Source organism: Phalangium opilio, unplaced genomic scaffold (assembly GCF_054372755.1).
Source record: "Phalangium opilio isolate 3A_F unplaced genomic scaffold, DU_Popi_V2 ptg000070l_1, whole genome shotgun sequence".
NCBI classification, from domain to species: domain Eukaryota; kingdom Metazoa; phylum Arthropoda; class Arachnida; order Opiliones; family Phalangiidae; genus Phalangium; species Phalangium opilio.
The window spans coordinates 13714964-13735893 of NW_028324182.1; the positions used below are offsets into that span (position 1 = coordinate 13714964).

Sequence of the window (20930 nt, forward strand, 5' to 3'; positions counted from 1 at the left end):
CCACGTGCATCTATAGTATAGCGAAAGTTAAAAAAGAAAATTTATGGCGCCTGCGCAGATCGATCTTTTAACATATCCACCTTGTACATCCTTTTTTCCATGGGTCTCTCTCTCCTCTCTTCCAAATCGCAGTCCCCATCCCATAACCCTTCTCGATTTGCCCCATCGGGATCCCTATAAAAGTCTGTATGGGAGTTATACGACGGACGAAAAGCGAGAGTTATACACGTCCGTTCTCGCGAGTCCGTAGAAATCGTTCGTCTAACAACAGAGGATATCTTCAAAAGTTCCGAGGGATTGGGGACCTAAGAAACTCGTAATAAACCACTCCGTCGGGTACGTTTCTCGACCAAGAAAAATACGGTTTTAAAAAAGCAGTTGGAACTAAGACTCTAGGAGAGAGAGAGAGAGAGAGAGAGTGGAAGAGCAAGAGGGTCGCGGTAACTCGTCTCTATCTTCCTTCTCTAGTAGCATCTTTCTCGCGTCCCGGAGAAAAAGTTTACGGCTTCACAATGAAATTTCTTCTCCACCACGTCTTTACGTTTCGTAGTTGATCCGAACCGGTCGCTGTTAAAATTCGCTCCTTACCTTCTACTCTTATAGTAACTGTTGTTGATATTGTTGAATATGGATATTTTTAAAAGGCTTGATTTTATGATAAGGTTAGTTAACTAAAAGATACACGGGTACTAGTAAGATGGATGGTTTCGTAAGCGAATTGCGTGCCGCGTTAGGAAGGTGACGCCATTTAACTTATAGAGGGGGAGTTAATATAAATAGATAGAGTGTTTCTTATCCGTTGTGGGGAGCGAGGATAGTGGACATGATTGACCAATCATCGCCTCCCCGCTGTCCCCGGCGTCTTTCTAAGCGACCGCCGTTACCGAGAACTTTCTCAGCACCGGCCGTTTTGACGCCCGAGATTAAATTAATCCAAGACGATCCGTCATCGCTTGCCGGAAACGCGGCTTTCTGCCTTTCCGGTTCCGTCGCCAATCTCGGACCACCATGCAGAGGACGACCAAAATCGGCGCCCGCGTTAAACGCTTACTTGCAGGCGTACAGAAAAATGTCGTGTGCCAAAGGCGCCACAATACACCAACACTACTATCCCGAAGGTGGATGGGGCTTCGTCGTATGTTTCTGCGCCCTTCTCATTGAAGCCATCGCTAGTGGATTGCACTTTTCATACGGTTACCTTCTCGTTGGACTCATTAGCAAGTTTCAACCGGATAACGGCGTCTTGGAAGGAGGTAAGAGTAATTTTTTCCCTTTAAATTACAAACATCTTTAGGATTCCTCCATGAATTCCCTACTCGGTTTATAGTTTACTGGCACAATGCAATCTTAGTTCCAGTTTATGGAAGCTAGATTTTGGAGGCCACTAAGTGGTTTCAATTGTGTCAGAATCGTTTAAAGAAACGTCCTTGGGGACGCGAAGCTAACGGTCCTAACGGAGATATCGTAAAATTCTTCTTTGGGAAACGGAGCTTATGGTCCGACTGTAAACATTTTTTTCAAATGTTTATTTTTTAAGGGATGCTTTGGGATAAGAAAATAGAGAGGTTATATGAAACCTAGGTGTACTGAAACGTATGATTTTCCGCTTTACTTTCGTTAAGTTTAAATTTCGCCAGAACTTGAACGAGTTACGCCTAGATCCTTAGACCAGAAAAGATGAGAATTAGATTTAAAAATGATGCGGTTTACTTTCAGACCTCAGTTATGTAAATCTAAATGCGTTCATAACATTCCAATGTCAATTCACCATCCCTTCAAAACTTAAAAACACCGTAACAATGGCTGCCCTTCCAAAGTTACAATTCATTCCGCCAGTAAAGTGTTTCCAAATGTATAAATTTCATACATCTCCCGATCAAAGAAACACTACTATATCCAAGAGTATCAAAAGATTTAGCCAAGGGACTCGGGTATATCTTCTGAATCTTCCAGAGAACTTTACGATACAAAAAGAAAAAACCTTGAAAGACAGATTCTTTTTAATCAAAGCCCAAAGAAAAGAATATCGTGTGGGGATTTTATCGGAACGGGTTGCGATGTGACAATCATTCGTCGGAGACAAAACAAAAACATATATGGGGGGATCGCTAAAGGCAGGAAGGGTACCAAAAACTGTATCGACGACGTGTCCAACGATGTTTTCCTTCTCCTATTCCCCATTGGACATCTTCTTTATTCGTTAAATTCTCTAGAAGACAGAAAATCGACCAAAATAAGAAAAACAACGCGTTGGGACAGATCGAAGATTCAATACTATTCTTCTTTTAAATCTTTACTAGCATCGAAGCCAAACGTTCATTAGGTGAAGTAAGACAGTTTCCATACTAAGATGTTATTGTAAATACGTTTTGATACACATCCTCCAATGGTTTACTTTGGGTAATGAACATACGAAAGGGTTCAGTTGTTACCAACGGCATCTATCTCTTTGGTTTCCCATCGTGGTAATAGATGGTATAGTCCCATATGGCTCGCATTGTACCAACTGAAACCTACTTAATTCAAATAAGAGTAACTATCGCTTTGCAATACTGTGGAGGTTTGACACCAACTGCCTCTAAACTCATTTCAAGAAACTTCGACTCGCTGACAGTTATACGTTGAACGCTAGAAACGTTGAATTCTCCACACGAAATGTTGTATTTTTTTGGGGAAACGAAGAACATGTTAGTCGCCGGATGAAAGAAGCGATATAATGACACAAGGACAAAAGTCAGCCAAGCGCACTTAATAATATACGATGAAACATGAAAACTTTATAAAGGGGGTAGAGATAAAATCGGATTCAGTTGGAGAAAGCAATTGTTGTGTACTTCCAGCTTCGAAGGGAAAAATGCTAGGTTGACATTACTCTCCGACTGAGATGAACTTTAAAGGGATACAGTCTACGCGACAAGAAAATTATAGTTGGTCTTTTTCTTTTCGTAAACACACAAACTATACTCAACTCTAAGCCTTGGCAAGGAAAGAAGAGCTAGAGGGGAAAAAAGGACGAGCGAATTTAAGTGGACTGTAGGGTCCATCATTTACTTTAATAAATAGCTAACATACTCTAGTCCTCTGCTTTTTTAAAAGGAATCACTTCACTGGATATTTTACACAAACTTCCCATTTTCAACCAAATGGAATATAACGATAAATAAATGTTTAAGTTAAACGCTTCATTTCTTATAATGTGAAAGCAAGCATAGAATTGCGAACTTTGAAATAGATCCATAAGAGAGACATCAATTTTAAACAGAATAGCTAGGCAAGAAGTAACCAATGTACGATGAGAAATGTGAAATTTGCTTCGTAGATGTCAATAATACCAATCAAATTTTTGAAATTTCATATTGTATGTGGTACACCACTATTATGGTAAGACAATGTTAACTCCCGAATACACTATAAAAAATATAAACAAAACAACATCCCACAAATCAATAAAACCTTTGTTCATTCTACTCACATCTCAGGTTTGCTGATTTGCGAACCGAACAACATTTGAGGGTAACACGAGTTTTCCATTGTAAACCCCCTGAAGGCCTAATATATTTTTTATAAGACAAAGGCTTATTTCTTTTAGTAAACCGAGTCCCTTGGAGTCCTTCTTTAGGTAACCCATAGAATGTCATCACTATCATACTAAACCCTCGGGGAACGAAACCTAAATGACGTATGTACCTTCAATACTGTCAAGAATTCAGCGTCGGAAAGGCAAGCGTATAGCTTCTGATACAAAAGCTGCTGGTAACTACCACGACAATACCTGACCAGATTTCAAGAAAACAAAGATAAAATCAAGTACAGTATACAGATGAGCGCGGGTTAGTGGAATCTATCAATGACGTAAGACGATAGGCGATTTACTCAACACCAAACTAACTTTGCCCTTAATTCAAAAATAGGCTTAGGACAACCAACTAATATTGGGTATTAAACATTGAAACTCAGACCGCTAATTTAGATTTTCCCAGACATCTAATGTCCAAGTTGATCGCAACGTTGATTGATAAATGGGGCTTTCGGTTTAATAATAAACAAGTCGCTGTCTATGCATAGTTAATATTGTATTAAAAACTATGCGGGCACGCGTATATGTTTAAATAAAAAGTGTAATTCGCCTCTCTATTGACGCGAAATAAACCAAACTGGCCCATCGATCTTGTTATAACCAACCGTCTCCTATTAAAAGTTTTTGACGAGAAGACTGCGGGCTAGAAGGGCGCCCCGATCTATAACGCAATTTCAATAGAAAAAGGGTTGGGTAAGCTTGGATAGCGATGGAATAACTTTATCGGAAGCCAGAACGAGTATAGAAAAGCGCAAAAACAGCATCCACTGGAATGACGGAGAAAAAAATAAAAAAACTACGCCTCAGATGCCGAGGAAAGATTGGGAAATATCAATTTGTTCTTTCTTGGGTCACTATGCTTCATTCTTTTTCTTTACAAGATATGGCTTGGACCTAAAAATTGCAGAGGCGAAACACCGCCTCCTCTTCCCCTTCTATATGGAATGCACAGTTTACTAAAGGGGTTATGAAAGTAAGTCGCCTCGAGACGAAAACAACTTTTTTGTGTGGTTTCGGAAGTGTTTAGGCCTGAAAAGGTTTCAAGGTTCCACCGTATTTCAAAATAAAAACAAAGATAAATATCAAGTATTCACTTGACGTAAATCTCTTTCAAAACATAATACGGTGATCGAGAGGCTAATGAATCTTTATCAATCGCTGGAAATTTGTATTCAATCTATTACTAAAAATGTTATTTAAATTAACTTATATTTGAGGTTCATCTTTCCTTTAAAAATAGGAAAAGATCTAGAGGGAGGGTTGAAAATTTTTGAAAGAGTGGTTCCGTATGAATTTGACAAATTTCATTGACGTTAATTCGACAGAGATGTATCGTCGCGCGTTTTAAATATTTCAAACTTTTCCCCATCACTGCTTTCTCCTCGGCTACAGTACGTCCAAAAGCATGCGGATTCCATGTCTATCGAACTTTTAAGCTGTCGACACAAAGCGAGAGAGAGTCGCGATCGAACAAATCGGTGAAAAGCTTCATACATAAGCAATTTTATTTCTTTCGACTCGAGGAGTAAAGTTCTCCCTTTGAAAAATGAAGGAGGAGGTTTTAGAATCTACAAATCGGCCAACTCCAGGATGACCCCATAATCGCTCAATTAGCGTTTGATTTTTTTAAGTAGTCAAAGAGACCCATCCCATCCCATGAGGCCAATATCTAAAGAAGGGATTAAAAGTTCGGGAACGTTTTTATCCTAATCCTTAGCTTATAAAAAACCCCAACTCTAAATTTTAACCAAGCTACTTTTAAATTACCTTGAACGTTAAGATGAGGAATATAACAATTCACTAGTGAGTTCCAAGATGTTAGTTACATCTTGAGAATCGCCCTGACCACCAAGGCATTATTAAAAAACCCTAACTCTAAATTTTAACCAAGCTACTTTTAAATTACCTTGAACGTTAAGCTGAGGGAAATAACAATTCGCCAGTGAGTTCCAAGATGTTAGTTACATCTTAAGAATCGCCTTGACCACCAAGGCATTATTAATTCAGAAAGGCGCTGGGGTATTTCGTTCTTAGCAGGACCTATTTAGGATAAGACCATTTATCATTTGACAGGTAATAGCTTGGCACCCCTGAGTACTTCACTCACATCACGTGGAAGCGCGGGAAAGAATGAACGCAAGAATGAGAGGAGGGTAAATAGCGAAGGAAGCGCGTGCTACGTCCCTAAAGAAAAATCAGTCGCAGTTTGTTCAGCTGAATATTGCTAGTAGCGTTAAAACTATACCTTGGACGTAGAGAAAGCTCGGACTGTTTGAAAGCCTACGTAATATGAAGGTGGTGATGAAAAGGAGAAGGCCGAATTCCTTTAATATCCCCAGGGTCTCCCTTCGATATAAGGAGTGTGCGGAAACTCCGCGCTTTTGTCCTAGAAAACACGGACGGGGCTTCTTACATAGGAAACCACAAGAAGGGGGATAGATATTTTCAAAAGAGCTAGGACTAGAAAAAAAAATTCCTTAATTGCCTCTTGTCCTTAATACAGGAGATGGCTCGCCGCACTTGATCGAATAATACAATATTATTATCTTTTCCATCCCCTTTTGATTGTTAAACTTTACATAAAACCTTGGCTAACTAATTATTTTCCTTACGGTACGTAACTCCTAAAGATAATGAAGCCTTTGGATATGACAAATTTTAAGTTAATTTTGATGAATTCAACCCAGCGACTAAACTCCTTAAAACATAAATAATTCAAGACTGAGGGATGAATACCAGAGAAGACTCAGAAACGATTCTAAACTAATTACAAAATCAATAGAAATATATTCTACACTAACTACCCTGTGTTTTAAAACTTTTAAAATTAGGTTACTTTTTTATATTGAATTTTAAGTTACGTTCGCACCATCCATTCCATGGTTTCGTGGGTACTTCGGTTTTATAATTTTAGTATGGTTCAAGTAGGGTAATGTGAACTAAGAGTTATTTTTTTCTAAACTATATACAGGTGTATGCAGAGTCGTTAAAACATTTTATCGTTTAATTTTAATCTAGAAATCACTCTAAATTACAAATCGTTAAGGGTTTAAAGGGGAAATCCGTTACGGATAACCGCTGGCTGGTTCAATAAAATGGACGCACCAGGAATACCTGAATGTAAAAGAAGCAGGAATAAATATCAGGCGTTCCTTTCCTTTTCACGAGGCGGCACGATACGTCAGCAAAGGATCAAAACCAAGATTTTATAGAGCTCATAAGTTATTTTAAAAATTTCGTAAGGTATTTATGAGAGGAACTCTTCATCACGCTACGAGTAAGCCTGAAGTTAAGCCTACTACACATTGCGTCAGAAAAATCGCGCCAAATCTTGCGTTAGCGACATCTGCCGGCTCTACTCAAAAGAAATACACTAACCCTACGCGATAATGTGTAGTAAGCTTTATAAGGTCAACTGTTATTGATTTCTACTTCTATTAAATATGTGTATTCTTGGTTAGAACTAGCCAAGGCCAGAAAAGATGCACAGCTGGGCCTCGTTGAAAAGATTACAAGTTAGAACTAATAAAAGAATTCAGTTTGCAATTACTATTAGCGATTCGTTTCTACTTGAGAGATAGTACTGAACGTTGTAATAAGGCGTGCAGTGAAAGAAAGTTATAGATTGGGTAGATGGGGGGGGGGGCTATTGAGTGATCAATCTTTTTCAACAAATAGCTAGCCAACTCCGTCTAACATTCTCTATGGAAACCTATTCCTATATCCCTACTTATATATACACGCAACATTTTTCGATTAATCGATAACCAGACAAATCGACTGGGAACGAGACCCCCCCCCCCACCCTCATCTGCGATTTTCAATCTTCCCATAGCAAGTAACGTGAAAAATGATCTAAGGTAGTTAGGATCAAAATTAATAACCTGTAACTGTTATCTCGTTCCTATATCATACGTAACTTTGTGTTTTTTTGTGTGTATTTGAGTTATTAATCTCACTCTAAATCGCGGTTTTACAGACAGTTGATTCCTTTAAAATAGGCGGGTTAAAGGTTAGAGGTTATAAGTTGCTTAATCCTTGTTGGTTACATGGATGGATGTATAAATAACTAATTTTACTTTATAATCTACTGAAGGTCCGCCTTAACCTTTAACCCTTAGCTTAAATTGGTGATATTAGGAACTTTATATGCTAATTTCCGGTAGTCGTTCATTGAGTAACTAGTGTGATAATTTGATATAACTCTAATCCCTCCCACATCTATAAGTATAAGCTGTATAATAAGAACTCCTGCTCAATTTTCTGGTTTATATAAAAAAGGTTTCGCCTTGTGGTTATCTGCACCCATGGACATTAGTGTGCAGCAGGTGAAACATTTTTACAGGCGCAATGGGGAAATGCATAGAAGATCTACCGCCTGTATGTAAGCTTTTTCTTTGAACAATTGCGTTTAAACACTTCGACAAGGGTATTTGTACCTCAAATTCTCAGAATCGATTAGGAACTCGAACCTTCTAAATCATGTTAGGTTCCATGCTCTCATTCATGCACTAAACTCTAGAGTGACTGACAAGAAAGCAAGTATTTCATTGCAGGGATATCTGACTCAAAGTGGAAAGAAAAATACCACCAGAAAAATAGGTTAAAAATTCGTCTATACGAATTTATCTTCAAAAAAGGTTTCCGAGAAGTTTCAACTTAGCTGTCACTAGATATTCAAGCCTCATTTTTAACTCTCCCATCCAAAAAATAAGTTGACGAGGGGCTATTTGTTCACTTTTTCAATACACGGAGAGCTCAGCGTGCCCAATTTGACCCGCGGATAAGCACAATCGAACGAGGGTGGTTTTTAAAAAGACCATTTCCCCCGATCGAGTTCCGACATAAAGTCAACCTAATATTTCATAAAGAAAGAAAACTTTAAAAACCTTCCCCGAAAGAAATCTTTTGCAAATATCCCTTCCCCTTTCCTGTGAATACTTTAGAATATTTTTTTAAAGAAAAACCAATACACAAATTCATTGATAAAGAAAGATTTTTAGAGAACGAATCTTGAGAATGGATTAAGGAGAAATACTTGATAGATATAAGACTGAGAGCACTTAATTTCTGAGAGAAAATTTATGCGTTAGGCCTACAAAGTTACATTCATTTAAAAAAGCCCATTCCAGTGTTTTGGGTTGCGAGATTTAATAAATCACAAAGGGTACTAAACAGAGAACGCGTAACTGGACGATACATAAATCCTTAGAACATCCGGAATTGTAGCTATTGACGATAACTTTCTAGTTTCTATCGAGCAAAACAGTAGGCCAAAAATGATTTCTCATATAGGCCTTTGCTTTTATCAAAATTGCTAGCTATTAAGGAAGTTCTCGTCGGTTCAATAGAACTCGAAAAAAAAAATAGGAGAACATTCAGGGAGAGGAATTGTTCCAAAGAGGTTCTTAAGAACCAGGCAAGTCCAGCTAGCCACGGAAATCGGCACTATCTTATAGAATGGCTAGAGTGACTAAACTCCGAAAAGAAATTGCTCTTCTTTCTCTCTCTCCAAGATCGTGGAGGAAAGAAAAAAACGTGCAAAATAAAAAAGAAAAACTTGAAAATTTTCTTTAGTGGTCAATCCAGGATACGTTGGGGATAAAAAGAAGTAGGAGGAGCGAAAATTGGGCGCCAAATTGGCCGTGAAAAAACGCCAGAATCAAAAGAATAAAGTGGTTGAGACTAGCGAGACAGATTGATGGAGAGAAATTTATTAGGTTCGACGGTTTGTGAGATGAGATTTAGGTTAGGTTACAACCTTCCTGCTCTAAGACCTGTGGCATTCCCCAAATATCGAAGACCCCCGCTGCTAAGTATCGCCATCTATGTAAGATGACTTAAACTAACATTCATAACATTAGGCTTGGACTCGAGAATTTTCCTGAACAGGTTAAAAATGACTAATTATTAAGACACCGATTTTTATAATAACCCCGAGTTTAAAAACGTACTCTATCATCGTTTGACTAAATCATTTTAAAAATGTTCCATTAAAATTGGTTTAAAAACTTATTAATCACCGTTACAAGGAAAAAAAATAAAGGTTTGTTGTAACACAGAAAACACGCCTCTTTTAATAAAATTCTTAATTTTTTTTTTCACAAGGCCTAAAGCAATCACATCAAGTGATCCTTCATTTCCGAAAATGGTTGACTCAAGGATTATAACGAAAAAGACACTATATAGGGGTCTGAAAAACATAACCCTAATCGATCATAACTTTGATACTCCCGCCTTCGAAACCTCTCAATATACTATAAGACACAGTTAATAATTTAACTTAAAATAAATGGCTTTGGATGATCCCGCAAAGATATATATTTATTCCTAAGAAAAATTTCACCAAATAATTCAAAATAATTTTCCAATTTTTATATAGTACCACCGCATTCCGATAGATGGCACGCTTATCGTAGCACCTTCTCATCCCGGAGGATCCAGTTGCTATGGAAACGGGATGCTTCGGGATGCAGAATGAATCACATCTCCCACGTGTTGATTCTTTAAGAGGGAGAGTTTCTTCAGTCTCAGACTCACAGACTTAGCGTGAGGAATCAGAGCGAAAAAGAGTGGGGGTAAAAGGCGGCAAGTCACTGGCAAGTGGCAAGTGAGAGGAAGATTAAGGGATAGAAAATGCGTTTTAAATGTCGTGATTCATTAGTTACAGGAACCCCTTTTTAAAATTAGTTTTTATGCTTCTTGGTTCGAAGTATTTTAGATTTTTTTTTCTTTCTTTAGTTTACTGCTTTGACGTCATTGGTTTATTATCGTCTTAAGTCTTACTTTTATTGGTTTCTTGGGGTTACAATAAACCTATCCGCCCGTTTCGTTCTTATTTTTTTGCCATTTGCAGTTTCGTACGGTTGTTAATTCAATCAAGGGATTTACTTTTATTTCCGATTTTCTTTTCATTTGATAAATTTTGGATGCGTTCGCACTTGGGAAGTACAGTATCTTGGCAGATATGATCACAGCAAGTTGCTAAGATGGTTACTTTAATTGAACAAATGTAAACTAAACTTTAACCCAGCTGTTTAATGAAGCGAAAATTAATTATATTGTCAATTTTATCGGTCTTATCATTGAACATAAAACTAAAACTAACAATAAAGAAACGATAACGTTAATTCGACTATGGACCGATTTAGAGATTTATCTTTCCAAGCTCGAAAATGTAGTTTTTTAATAAAATCCTTTAGACTCTTACAGAAAACTAGGTCTGTTGTACACGGATAAAAGGATGTTTATCTGTGAAATAATATATACAGTAACGAATATTGTAGCAATTAAAAAAACAGCAGTCAAAACTGGTTACTTAATCTTTTCCGAAAACAAATGTAAAACGGTAAACATACGGAAACCTTTTTCGCATAAAGGGGAGGGGGAAATAAAGTTTACTTTCTATCTTCATTCTCATGAATGAAATCATAATAGTAATGCAAGATGGGGGAAGAAGGTTAGCCTCAATTTCAATAGTAAGTTAAGGTATGTAAGGAAAGGGTTAACGTTTTTTTTTGAATTTGAAAGGGTTAACGTTTTCATTCTATAATAACATTTAATGTGTTTTTGAACAAATGTACGTTTCTTTAGAGGTGGTTCGTGCTGGTGGCGCGAAACCAGTAGCGCCCTTGTTACGTCAACATTGGGGACACGCGGGAAGCGAGTGGAGCGCGTAATACGACTAATAAGTCCTTCACTTTTCGATTCGTGGCGCCCTCAACGGAAGTTTTTCCCCTTTTCTTTTGCCAATTTATACTCTCTCGAGTCTGCCGGCTCGCGGCTTCGTTCTGGTTCTCTCTCATCTGGAGAAGCCAAGGGACTCGAAACACGCGAGCCTTGCTATTCACTCGGAGTCGAGTCGGCGCCTGACCAAGATCTCCCCCTTATATATACCTAAGTGATAGAAAGTTTACACCACAGGAGTTGCACATTTCGGAAGGTCAATTCCGTATATATATCCTAAAAATCCAATCTCGAGAAGGAAAGAAACGTCATTGTTTTTCTTCTAAAAAGTAACCTGTTGAATCAATCAATTCCCGATAAAAATTGAATCGTAAAAGTTAGATTTCGTCTGAAGTTTAACTCGCGGCGTGACCCCCTTTCTTTAATGGTTTCCAAAGTCAAGGGGTCATGACCTTCCGCCATGCAAATGGTTGTCTCCGAACCCCCGGAGAAGCTGAAAGAATCCCACACTTGGGACGGTCCCATCTACTCGGGGACCCCACCCTCGGCGTCGGGATTCCCCGGACCCAAGAAAGTCATCCCAACACCCATCGTCACCAGTCCTTCACCGCCACAAACCTTGTCACCCACCGGCTCTACTCTAACAGTGAACACTCCGGCGGGTGGGGGAAATTTAGGCGGTGGTTTGTACGACAAGAATGCGAGATTCCGGAGGTCATCCGCGGTTCACTTGGTGGCCACCGCCTCAGGAAGTTGCAAAAAGTATCGGTCCAAGTCAGTGGTTTCGGTCGACCCTCAAAGTCCTTACTATTCAGCGCGAGGCGTCGCTGGAAATGCAAGCGCAAACGGTGGATTTGTGACGCACGGACTTCACAAAGCGCCTACAGTGTCCTGCGTCCCGGGTTACGATGCCAAAACCAGCAACGTCTCGCGAACTGGTGACCCCTTAGCGGACGGCCTAAAAAGAAAGGCTTCCGAAGCCAAAAACGGACAAATACCGGGGTTGAACCTCGGGTTATCGCCAAACGACCCCAAGACCTCGACCATCCGTCAACATTACTACCCGGAAGGCGGTTGGGGATGGGTCATCTGCGCGTGCGCGCTAATGGTGCAAATTTTAACTTGCGGACTACATTACAGTTACGGATATTTAATCATGGACCTGGTTGCCAAATTTAAAACGGAAAGCAGTCTCATGGAAGGAGGTAAGATATATCTACGTAATAAACCATAATCTCAACAGGGTAAATAAAAAAAAAGAAACGAAACCAGAGTTCGCGTGCTAGTAATTAGTTACGGGTGGATACGAGTTTTAGTCGAACAACGTGTTTTCGTGGCGCGTAAAAGTAAGCTAATGGTGCAAGGTGATTAATAGAGTAATTGTGTTGATTTTAAGATGCTTAGTAAGGGAAGGAAAGTCTAAGATTGGGGTAAGGTAATCCTTGGAAACTAAAATCCCTAAATCTTTAAATCCAATTTAAAAACATAGAGTACACATTCCTAATTATTACTAATATCTTAATAATTAACAACAAAAAGGGGCCGGAAATTTCCCCTCGAGTCGAAGAGAAATAAGATGAAAAGGGATCCTGAGAAAAATTCAGGTCTGGCAAAATTGAGTAGGTACAAGATAGCACCGCAAATTAGCATAACGAGATTGTTGTAGTTTAATTCCCTACGTAACAACGCTCTAGATAAGGTTTCATTGTAAGCGGAGTTGTTGTTTTCAACCCCGCAAATTGATGCCAGTTATCAACGTACTTTTGCTTAATTTAAAGTCATGCATGACCCGATCTAAAATTACAGGAAATTCATAGTAAATTTTGTCACTTTAATTAAGAATAATGAGAATTTATTCTCTCTGAAAACGTCGTTAAATTGGGTACGAACTACTATGTACGTATAGTTGGAAAATCGAGCCCTATATTTTTACAAAATGACGAAATCTAATCAAGGTAACGAAAAGTTACAATCAATGATTCAAAAAGTTCCACTTTCGATAATAATCCGAGAAAGGAACAAGGACGGAGAACGTAATGAAGACGAGTGACTTAAAAGCCCCTAAGCTGCTTAGGTAATTCTTAAGGTTTACGATGGGTATAAAAAAAATAAAACACGAATCGGGTTGGTTCTGTTGGTCTTTTCAGTCCCAAGGAGTCGAAATAATCAGCTTAAAGTCTGGTGGTAATAGTTGTCCCCTTGAGGCCAAGGATTATAAAAAATCGGGATGAGAAACATAGCGAAAAGGATAAAAATAATCGATAACATCCTATATAACCTGTTGGATTTCCCCCTTTTTTTAACTCAAATAACTTGATAGTATAGAAATAAAAACATTAAAGTTAATAAATTAATCTTCAACTAATCTGATACTCGAATTAAATAGATTTCTATTAAGTTTGAGCTCGTCGCTACATGTCATTTACAACTAATTACGTATCAATCTTTCCACATACTTATGGTCACGTTATCTCATTAAGGAATTTCTAATTATTGCCTTTAAGTAAGTACGTTTCCCATCCTAAATCTTAAAATCTTCACCAAACCAAGGCTTAAATAGTTTTAATCATTATTGAATTTTGAATAAGGAAATCATAGATGATCCAGAACGTGCACGTTGTGGTATGACAGATTTATAATCCATCTCGCTCCCAATTTGTACGCAAACTATATCTGCATCTCGAATACAATCTTCATCATTCAAATCTATTCCTGTCATAAACTGATTCTTGGGATTCACCACGAGACAATGATTATTGAAATTGTACGAACCAATATCTTACAACGTCGGGGCTTAAATTTACCCCGAGCTTTTCAAATTGTTACAGAGAGGCTTTAAATTCGCATCGAACCAGCCACGCCCTACCTCTTTTCCTTTTTTTAAAAAAAAAAAGATAAAATAAACGAAGTTAATGGGTGGAGGGATGGAAAAACCGTTTAAAATAAAGCGGAGTAAAAGAAAAATATTTTGCCCCCAAACCATTAGAAAGTTACAAAACAAAATTTTTGTCAAGTTTACCCCGGGCATAAAATATGCCGAAATTTACGACGCTAGAAAGAGAATTACGTTGTTACGAAAATTACTTTCGCTTTGAATGAGAAGAATCCGTCGCCAATCTAAGGAGCCGGGAGAATGGCGCGAGAGCAATTCGATAGAAAAGGGGTGATAACGTGATGGTACTTTTTTAATTCAAAACCTTTATAAGAAACAAGCCCGCTATTACTCGCAAAATCTTTGAATTTCCCAAGAAAAAAAATTATTTATTTATCTTTTAACTATTATATTGTGGTCGTTAAAACAATTTAGGGTTAAAATGTAAACGCTTAAAATGTACTCCTGGAAAGGGTATTTGGTTGGGAGAAAAATTCATGTCGTAAACACTTTAAATGTACTCATGGAAAGGGTATTTGACTGGGATAATTTCATGTCGTAACACTTAAAATGTACTCCTGGAAAGGGTTTTTTTTTCTGGGAGAAATTCATGTCGTAAACAATTAAAATGAAAGGATGTTTTTTGGGATAATTCATGTCGTAAACACTTTAAATGTACTCATTGGAAGGGTATTTTTCTGGGATAATTCATGTCGTAAACACTTAAATTTACTCATGGAAAGGGTATTTAACTGGGATAAATTCATGTCGTGAACACTTAAAATGTACTCCTAGAAAGGGTAAATATTTGGCAGGGAAAAAATTCATAAAATAACGAGTTTAATACCCCCAAAAACTCTGTTATGGTATTTAGGGATTAAAATGTGAAAACTTTCTATCTAAAATGTTATTCAAATTTCGAGGAAGGTTATACTCGAGATGATACGATATTCGGGTAAAATAATAAATATCTAACGGCTCGAATGAGGAAAGGAGAAGGGTGCTTGTTGTACGGAGAAGTGCCACGATGTCTCGAGTGTCTACGTCCGGTCTTTCAACCTCGACTGACCTTCGCCAGCCACGAAAGACATCGGTCGATTTCGGTTATAAGTCAACTTAAGAGAGGGCAAACCTTCCAACGACCTCTTGTTTCTTTTCATCATACCACTTGAATCGTCTTGAGACGCTGCTATTTTTAGCTTCTTATTTCTTAGGCAATAAATATAAACAAAAAACTAAAAGAGAGAGAAAGCGGAAGGAAAAGATGTTGTAAATAACATTACAAATTGCTTCGCGCCTCGTCTGTTTAAAAAAAATCCCATTTAAAATTTAATACTTCTTTGTTTGCCATAGATACGATAAGGGATATTTTTGTTTCAAAGAAACTATAGAAATATTAAACATTTCTTTCTAAAATCCAGTAATTTCGCCTCCAATTTAAAGGCCGACTTCCATCGAAAAGAGTTCTAACGAACTGAAAACCGAGCATCGAGACTAACAATGGAGCGACCGTGCCGATTTTCGAATCCCCGCTGGGGTAAAAGATGGAAGAGTTCTAGCTAACTGAAAGCCGTGCAATGTGGTTCTAGCGAATTGAAGATGAACAATAGAGAATTTCCTTCAGGGGAAAACAAAAATTCGAGAGGAAATAAATTTAATAGGATTTCTATTGTTCATCTTCAGTTCGCTAGAACCACATTGCGCGGCTTTCAGTTAGCGAGAACCCTTCCAACTTTTGACCCAGCGGGGATTCGAAAATCGGCACGGTCGCTTCATTGTTAGTCTCGATGCTCGGTTTTCAGTTCGCTAGAACCCTTTTCGCTGGAAGTCGGCCTTTAAGCAACAAAAAATATAGCCACGTAAATGCAGCGCTTGACCAAATTCAATAAAGATATCCAAGCAAATTATGTGATATTAAAAAAGGTGAAAGAGAACGAAAAAAAATAACCCACCCACAAAATTGCTTTTTTCTTGGTGTTTGCCCAAAACAGCTATAGGACCGGACTGCATGTGCCGCCCTTTCTATATACGTTATATAATAGGACTAGATAAAATATTTAACAACCTTCTTGGGTGCCCTGGCTTTTAATAGCTTAGGGGCGAATTTCTTTCATTGTAAAAAGTTGTAGATAAAAAATAAATAGTTTTCAGACTGTCTTGAAAAGTAGCTTGGCCAATCTCAATCATAGAATAGAATAGAATAAGAAAGCGTTTGCGTCGTGTCTTTATAGCGTTTTCTAACCATTGATCAAGTGTTATTTCAACCGATTTTATTCTTACAGAACTGACTGGCAGCGTTATTAAAGACATTTATATGAAAAACGCTGCTTTCGTTATTTAACTTTGGTATATACCCTAGGAATAAGACTCACTATCTTTGTGTTGTTGGAACGGAATTTACGCTTTGTATTTTCAGACGAAATCTGAAGTGGATGATGCAGTAACCTTTTTAAGATATTCAAGTATTCGATACATAAAAATATATATTTACACCAAAAGGAAATATTATGTTATATTATTCTAAAAGCTAGCCAAGGCCTTGGATGAAAATTATGGGAATAAATAGAAAAATATTTATGAATTTTTCGCGAGATTCGTATGTAAAATTGAAACCGATTTTTTATTGTGCTATCTCACGAAAAACTATAGTCGTTCTTGTGACTAAAACCATAAGTTTATATAATATATTCCATAAGTATGACACTAACTTTACTTCGTTATATAGCTATAGTTCGAGAACGAATAGCGAGAATTGAAGTCCTACACTCGGTGGTTAATTTTGCAGGACTTCCATCTTCCTATTTAGTCTGCATTACTAAGCCTTTGACAGCGCCTCACCAGGCGTCGCTTTACCTCGAATCTATGACCTACGTCGCTTCATATCAACCTCTCAGTAAATAGTGAAAAACTTATGGAACATATCTTATGAACTTATGCTAATATTTTATTACGCTGGAGATATATTCCCCAGTGGCTAGACGCCGTATAGTCTGAATGTATCTCTTTATAAGTAGGCCTAGAGAACGCGCCAATTTTATAACTATTCAAAGTAGGCCTAGACGATCAGTGTCTTTTAAAACTTGAAATGTAACTTGATGGTGCGATTAAAGTATGGGTGAAACGTATATATATTTCTTTAAATTGCTTAGATTATAGTGCAATATATTCTACACTACATTTAAACAAGAGGCCCGAGAAAAGGCTAAAGTTTTAGACGGAATTGTTAAGAATGTATCTTCGATATACAACTTATACCGACTGGTTTTCAATCAGATTTGATAGGCGTATCACTTTCATAGCATGGCTTTTAAACCTAATTGATATACATTAAATACACTTTGGGAGTGGGAGGGGAAATAAAGTTAAAAGGTTTCGCCTACACTCCTATCAATTTAGAAAATAAAATATCTACATACCAAATAGTTATCCCTATAAAATATTTTGGACTATATCTATTATATAAGAAAAAAACACTTAAATCAACTTCCACTCAAAACCCATTTAATTTTTTCTTAGTTTCCTTTACGCTTGATAACGCTTTACTTTCGATCTAAGTTTCTACTTTAAATTTAACTAGATCTACAATATAGATATAAAATAGGCAAAGTCTACCGTTTTGGCTAAAATAAAAAGAAGAAACAAATTCCGAATATTGGAAAAATATTATTTTTTAGGCTTATGTCTGGTTGTAGATATACGCTTCAACAAATTCGTGGTGGTTTACTATTGAAAAGTTTGCCTAAAGTTTTTAAGCCTTTTAAGTCTATTTTTCTTCAGAGGGAAAAATAAAAATTATAAAATCAAAACCCCCAAAAATTCGATAATAAATAGCAATAAAATAACGCATTTTCTTCTCAAAAAATATTTCTTTTCATCCAATATTTGATTTAAATTTGAATGAAAAATGGAACTAAACATATTACATCCCCTTAGAATTTGATTTTGGAAATTAGCATATTGTTTGAAGAAAATTCAAAACACATTAGGCATTCTTTTTTATTATTATTTATTTTTCCTTTATAAATGTGAAATCTTATTTTAAGTAAAAATAATGCAGATTCTTTGAATAAAATTAAGTTAATTTCAATTAGATTTAGATCATCTTTAATAGAGAGCTATTTATGCTTAAATTAAGGGCCGTTTTCACATCGCCTTTTAGACAAAAATGAGCCTCTGGACAAAAACGTTCTAAGCTTCTAAAAGGGTTAAAAAAAATATCCGGGGCAATCCAATGATATAGGTAATCTGAGCCGGCCAAAAAATTCCCAAATAATGGAGGGACCATTACTTTTTATTTCTTTTTCCAACCAATATCCCATTCCAATACTTTTCCACCCCCGTATGGTCTCGACGAATCGTTCAGAAGACATAAAAGAGAAAAGACGCTAGACTGGGCCCAAGCTGTTTGTTCTGAACTAATACTAACAAACGAGCAAATAGCTTTAGCTCCAAACTAAAGGAAAAGAGTAAGGAGACGCGTACGGTCACCCAATATATCCCACGAGGTGTTCCTCAGTGTTCCTTAATGTATTGTCTTGACCATTTCGACGACCTCGAGTACATCTCGGACACGCGACCAAATTCTCTCGTCAGAGCGTTCGCCTTATTCGAGATAAACGACTGAACGAAGCAATATGTGGAAATATGCATTCGGACTATACTTATATTGCACACCTTTTAAGCCTTTTATTATCATTGTTTTAGCTAATGTTTCTTATGTTCGCAACAGTATTAAGTCTAATCGTCCTCAGGGGAAGTGAGATCAAATACAATTGGTGAATTTATGCTGCATTTTGTGGATATAGCGAGTACATTAACGTATTAGAGCTTTTGGACCAGAAGTGATAGCTTGTTTACACGAATTAATATTCATTACAATATGTACGATTATGTTCGCGTATATACACAGTGGATTAGTTATTTGAGGGCTGATACTATAACGTAATCTAAAGGTTTTCTCAATTTCATCATTAATTGAACTACATTCCGATGCAGAAGATAACAACTTGAAGCCTTACCTAAGCCAATCTGTAAAACCGAAGGAAATGAAATGACGCAATATTTTGAGGGTTTTAATTAAATTTTTGAAGGTGGGAAATTAAAACTCAAGACAAGGATGTACAGTTATTGAATCTTGCGTTTTACAGCCATGGAATTCGCGCGGGAAAACGCATATCCTACGACGAATCTCTTCAAAGGCTTAACAGTTTCCCTACGTTCTCCGGAATTGACACTATCCCAAGAGACAGCCGGTAAACAAACGAACAAAGACAAAGGATATTATATCTCTGTATACCTTAACGAGATTCAGGAATGATAATTATCTCGTTTAATTAAAGAATTGTATCACTTAAGTTAAGCCTAATTTAAGCTATAAAGTAAATACGCATGGGCAGAAAAAGACTAGTACTTTTCTAACGAAATTTCTAAGCCTAATTCCAAGTGAAAAGCCACGTTCCATCGTACTTTGTAAGGGAGTTAGCAATTTTAGCGTAAATTGTCTCCAAGCAAAATTCATTTTAAATTAAGTATTATACTTAATAACATAATGCTTCTCCGGGTTTAGAATTTCCGGTGGTATTGCAGACTAAAGTGGAATACAAAGTCGAGATACGCGACACAAGCAGCAAGTGCACTGCGACTCTTGGTAAGGTTATTATCGTTAAATACCTGGGGCAATAGGGCACCAAAAAAGGGCTAGCGGTAATGACTCAGGTGGAACAAGAAGGGCAAACCAATATAAACCCATCATAACGTTAGAGTATTTAAAGTTAAGTTGTTTAAGATTAATCACGTCATAGACCTGAAAACACAGATTGAACCGTCGGGGATATTAAAGCTTCTCTCTAATTAATCCTCAATACTACACGCCCTCTCTGATATTAAACCACACTTCCGGTGAACATAGTCATACACTACCCACCCATCTACAGAGATTGAAGCTGAAAGTCAAACTTAGCCTAATTGGTATGCGAGACACTGTTTCAAACATTCGTCGCAAAAACGCACCATGCACTTCTTTAAATAAATACTCTAACACGTAACTAACTCGAACGCCACGTGACCCTAATTAATACGCACTTTCGTTTAAAACGGAAGAGAAAAAAGTAAAATTATAAAAAAGTGTCGTTTGCAGAAGCCAGGTGAGGTAGAAAAACTGACTAATTTGGTCACATAATGAGGCTAATGGATTTTAAGGAAACTTGGGTTATTTTCTTTTTACTTTCTACCCTTGAGGCGATATACCGATACTAGCGTAATACGTACTAAATGAAAAGGTGGAATTATAATTATAAAATCTCATATCATTAGCCGCGTTAATGCGAGAAATATTCCATGGAAAATTATTAAAATAATATTAAATATTAATAAATGTTGCAATAACAGCGTGATCACACATCGCAAGGAGGATGAGTGTTTTTAGTATAGAGGCATTCATATTTTCATGGGTTATAGTCAAAGGTCTGAGAATAGTCTTTTCATCTCCTTTCAATTCTACTCATGTTTCACGCAATCTTTAGAACAAGAATTTACACCCAAAATTATCAGTTATTTGACGCACCCTGGTAGGTAATTACTAACCAATTCTGTCATCATGACACATAGAAACCCAAGCTTTCATAATCCTAACACGATTGAAGTTCTCTTCTTATCGTACTAATTACGTAGTTGAGAGAGAACCCTCTAAGTTTGTTAATTTATGGATTTACAACAAAGTGTATGGCGGCGGTGCAGTACACTCCCTTATAATTCTAACAAAGTTCTTTTAGCTTCAACGAAGCTCCATACCAAAGA

The 20930-nt window shown here is 37.2% G+C and overlaps 1 protein-coding gene and 1 long non-coding RNA gene across 3 annotated transcripts in view; both read left to right on the forward strand.

The window, feature by feature from the left end:
- Positions 1-785: 785 nt before the first annotated feature.
- The window catches only part of LOC149661816 (monocarboxylate transporter 10-like), a 58588-nt gene continuing 38443 nt past the window's right edge, over positions 786-20930 (forward strand). The window contains exons 1-2 of one of the 2 annotated variants that reach the window (XM_089843319.1): positions 10983-11065; positions 11171-12468. In XM_089843319.1, the coding sequence (XP_089699445.1) occupies positions 11724-12468 (745 nt within the window). In that variant the 5' untranslated portion in view covers positions 10983-11065; positions 11171-11723. Of the gene's footprint in view, positions 1254-10982; positions 11066-11170; positions 12469-20930 lie in introns of those variants that run through there. The other variant, XM_089843320.1, reaches the window with a different exon arrangement.
- On the forward strand, positions 12483-14942 carry LOC149661817 (uncharacterized). Its single transcript, XR_016368998.1, has 3 exons — positions 12483-13337; positions 13411-13766; positions 13852-14942. It is a non-coding gene; the product is annotated as an uncharacterized LOC149661817 (long non-coding RNA).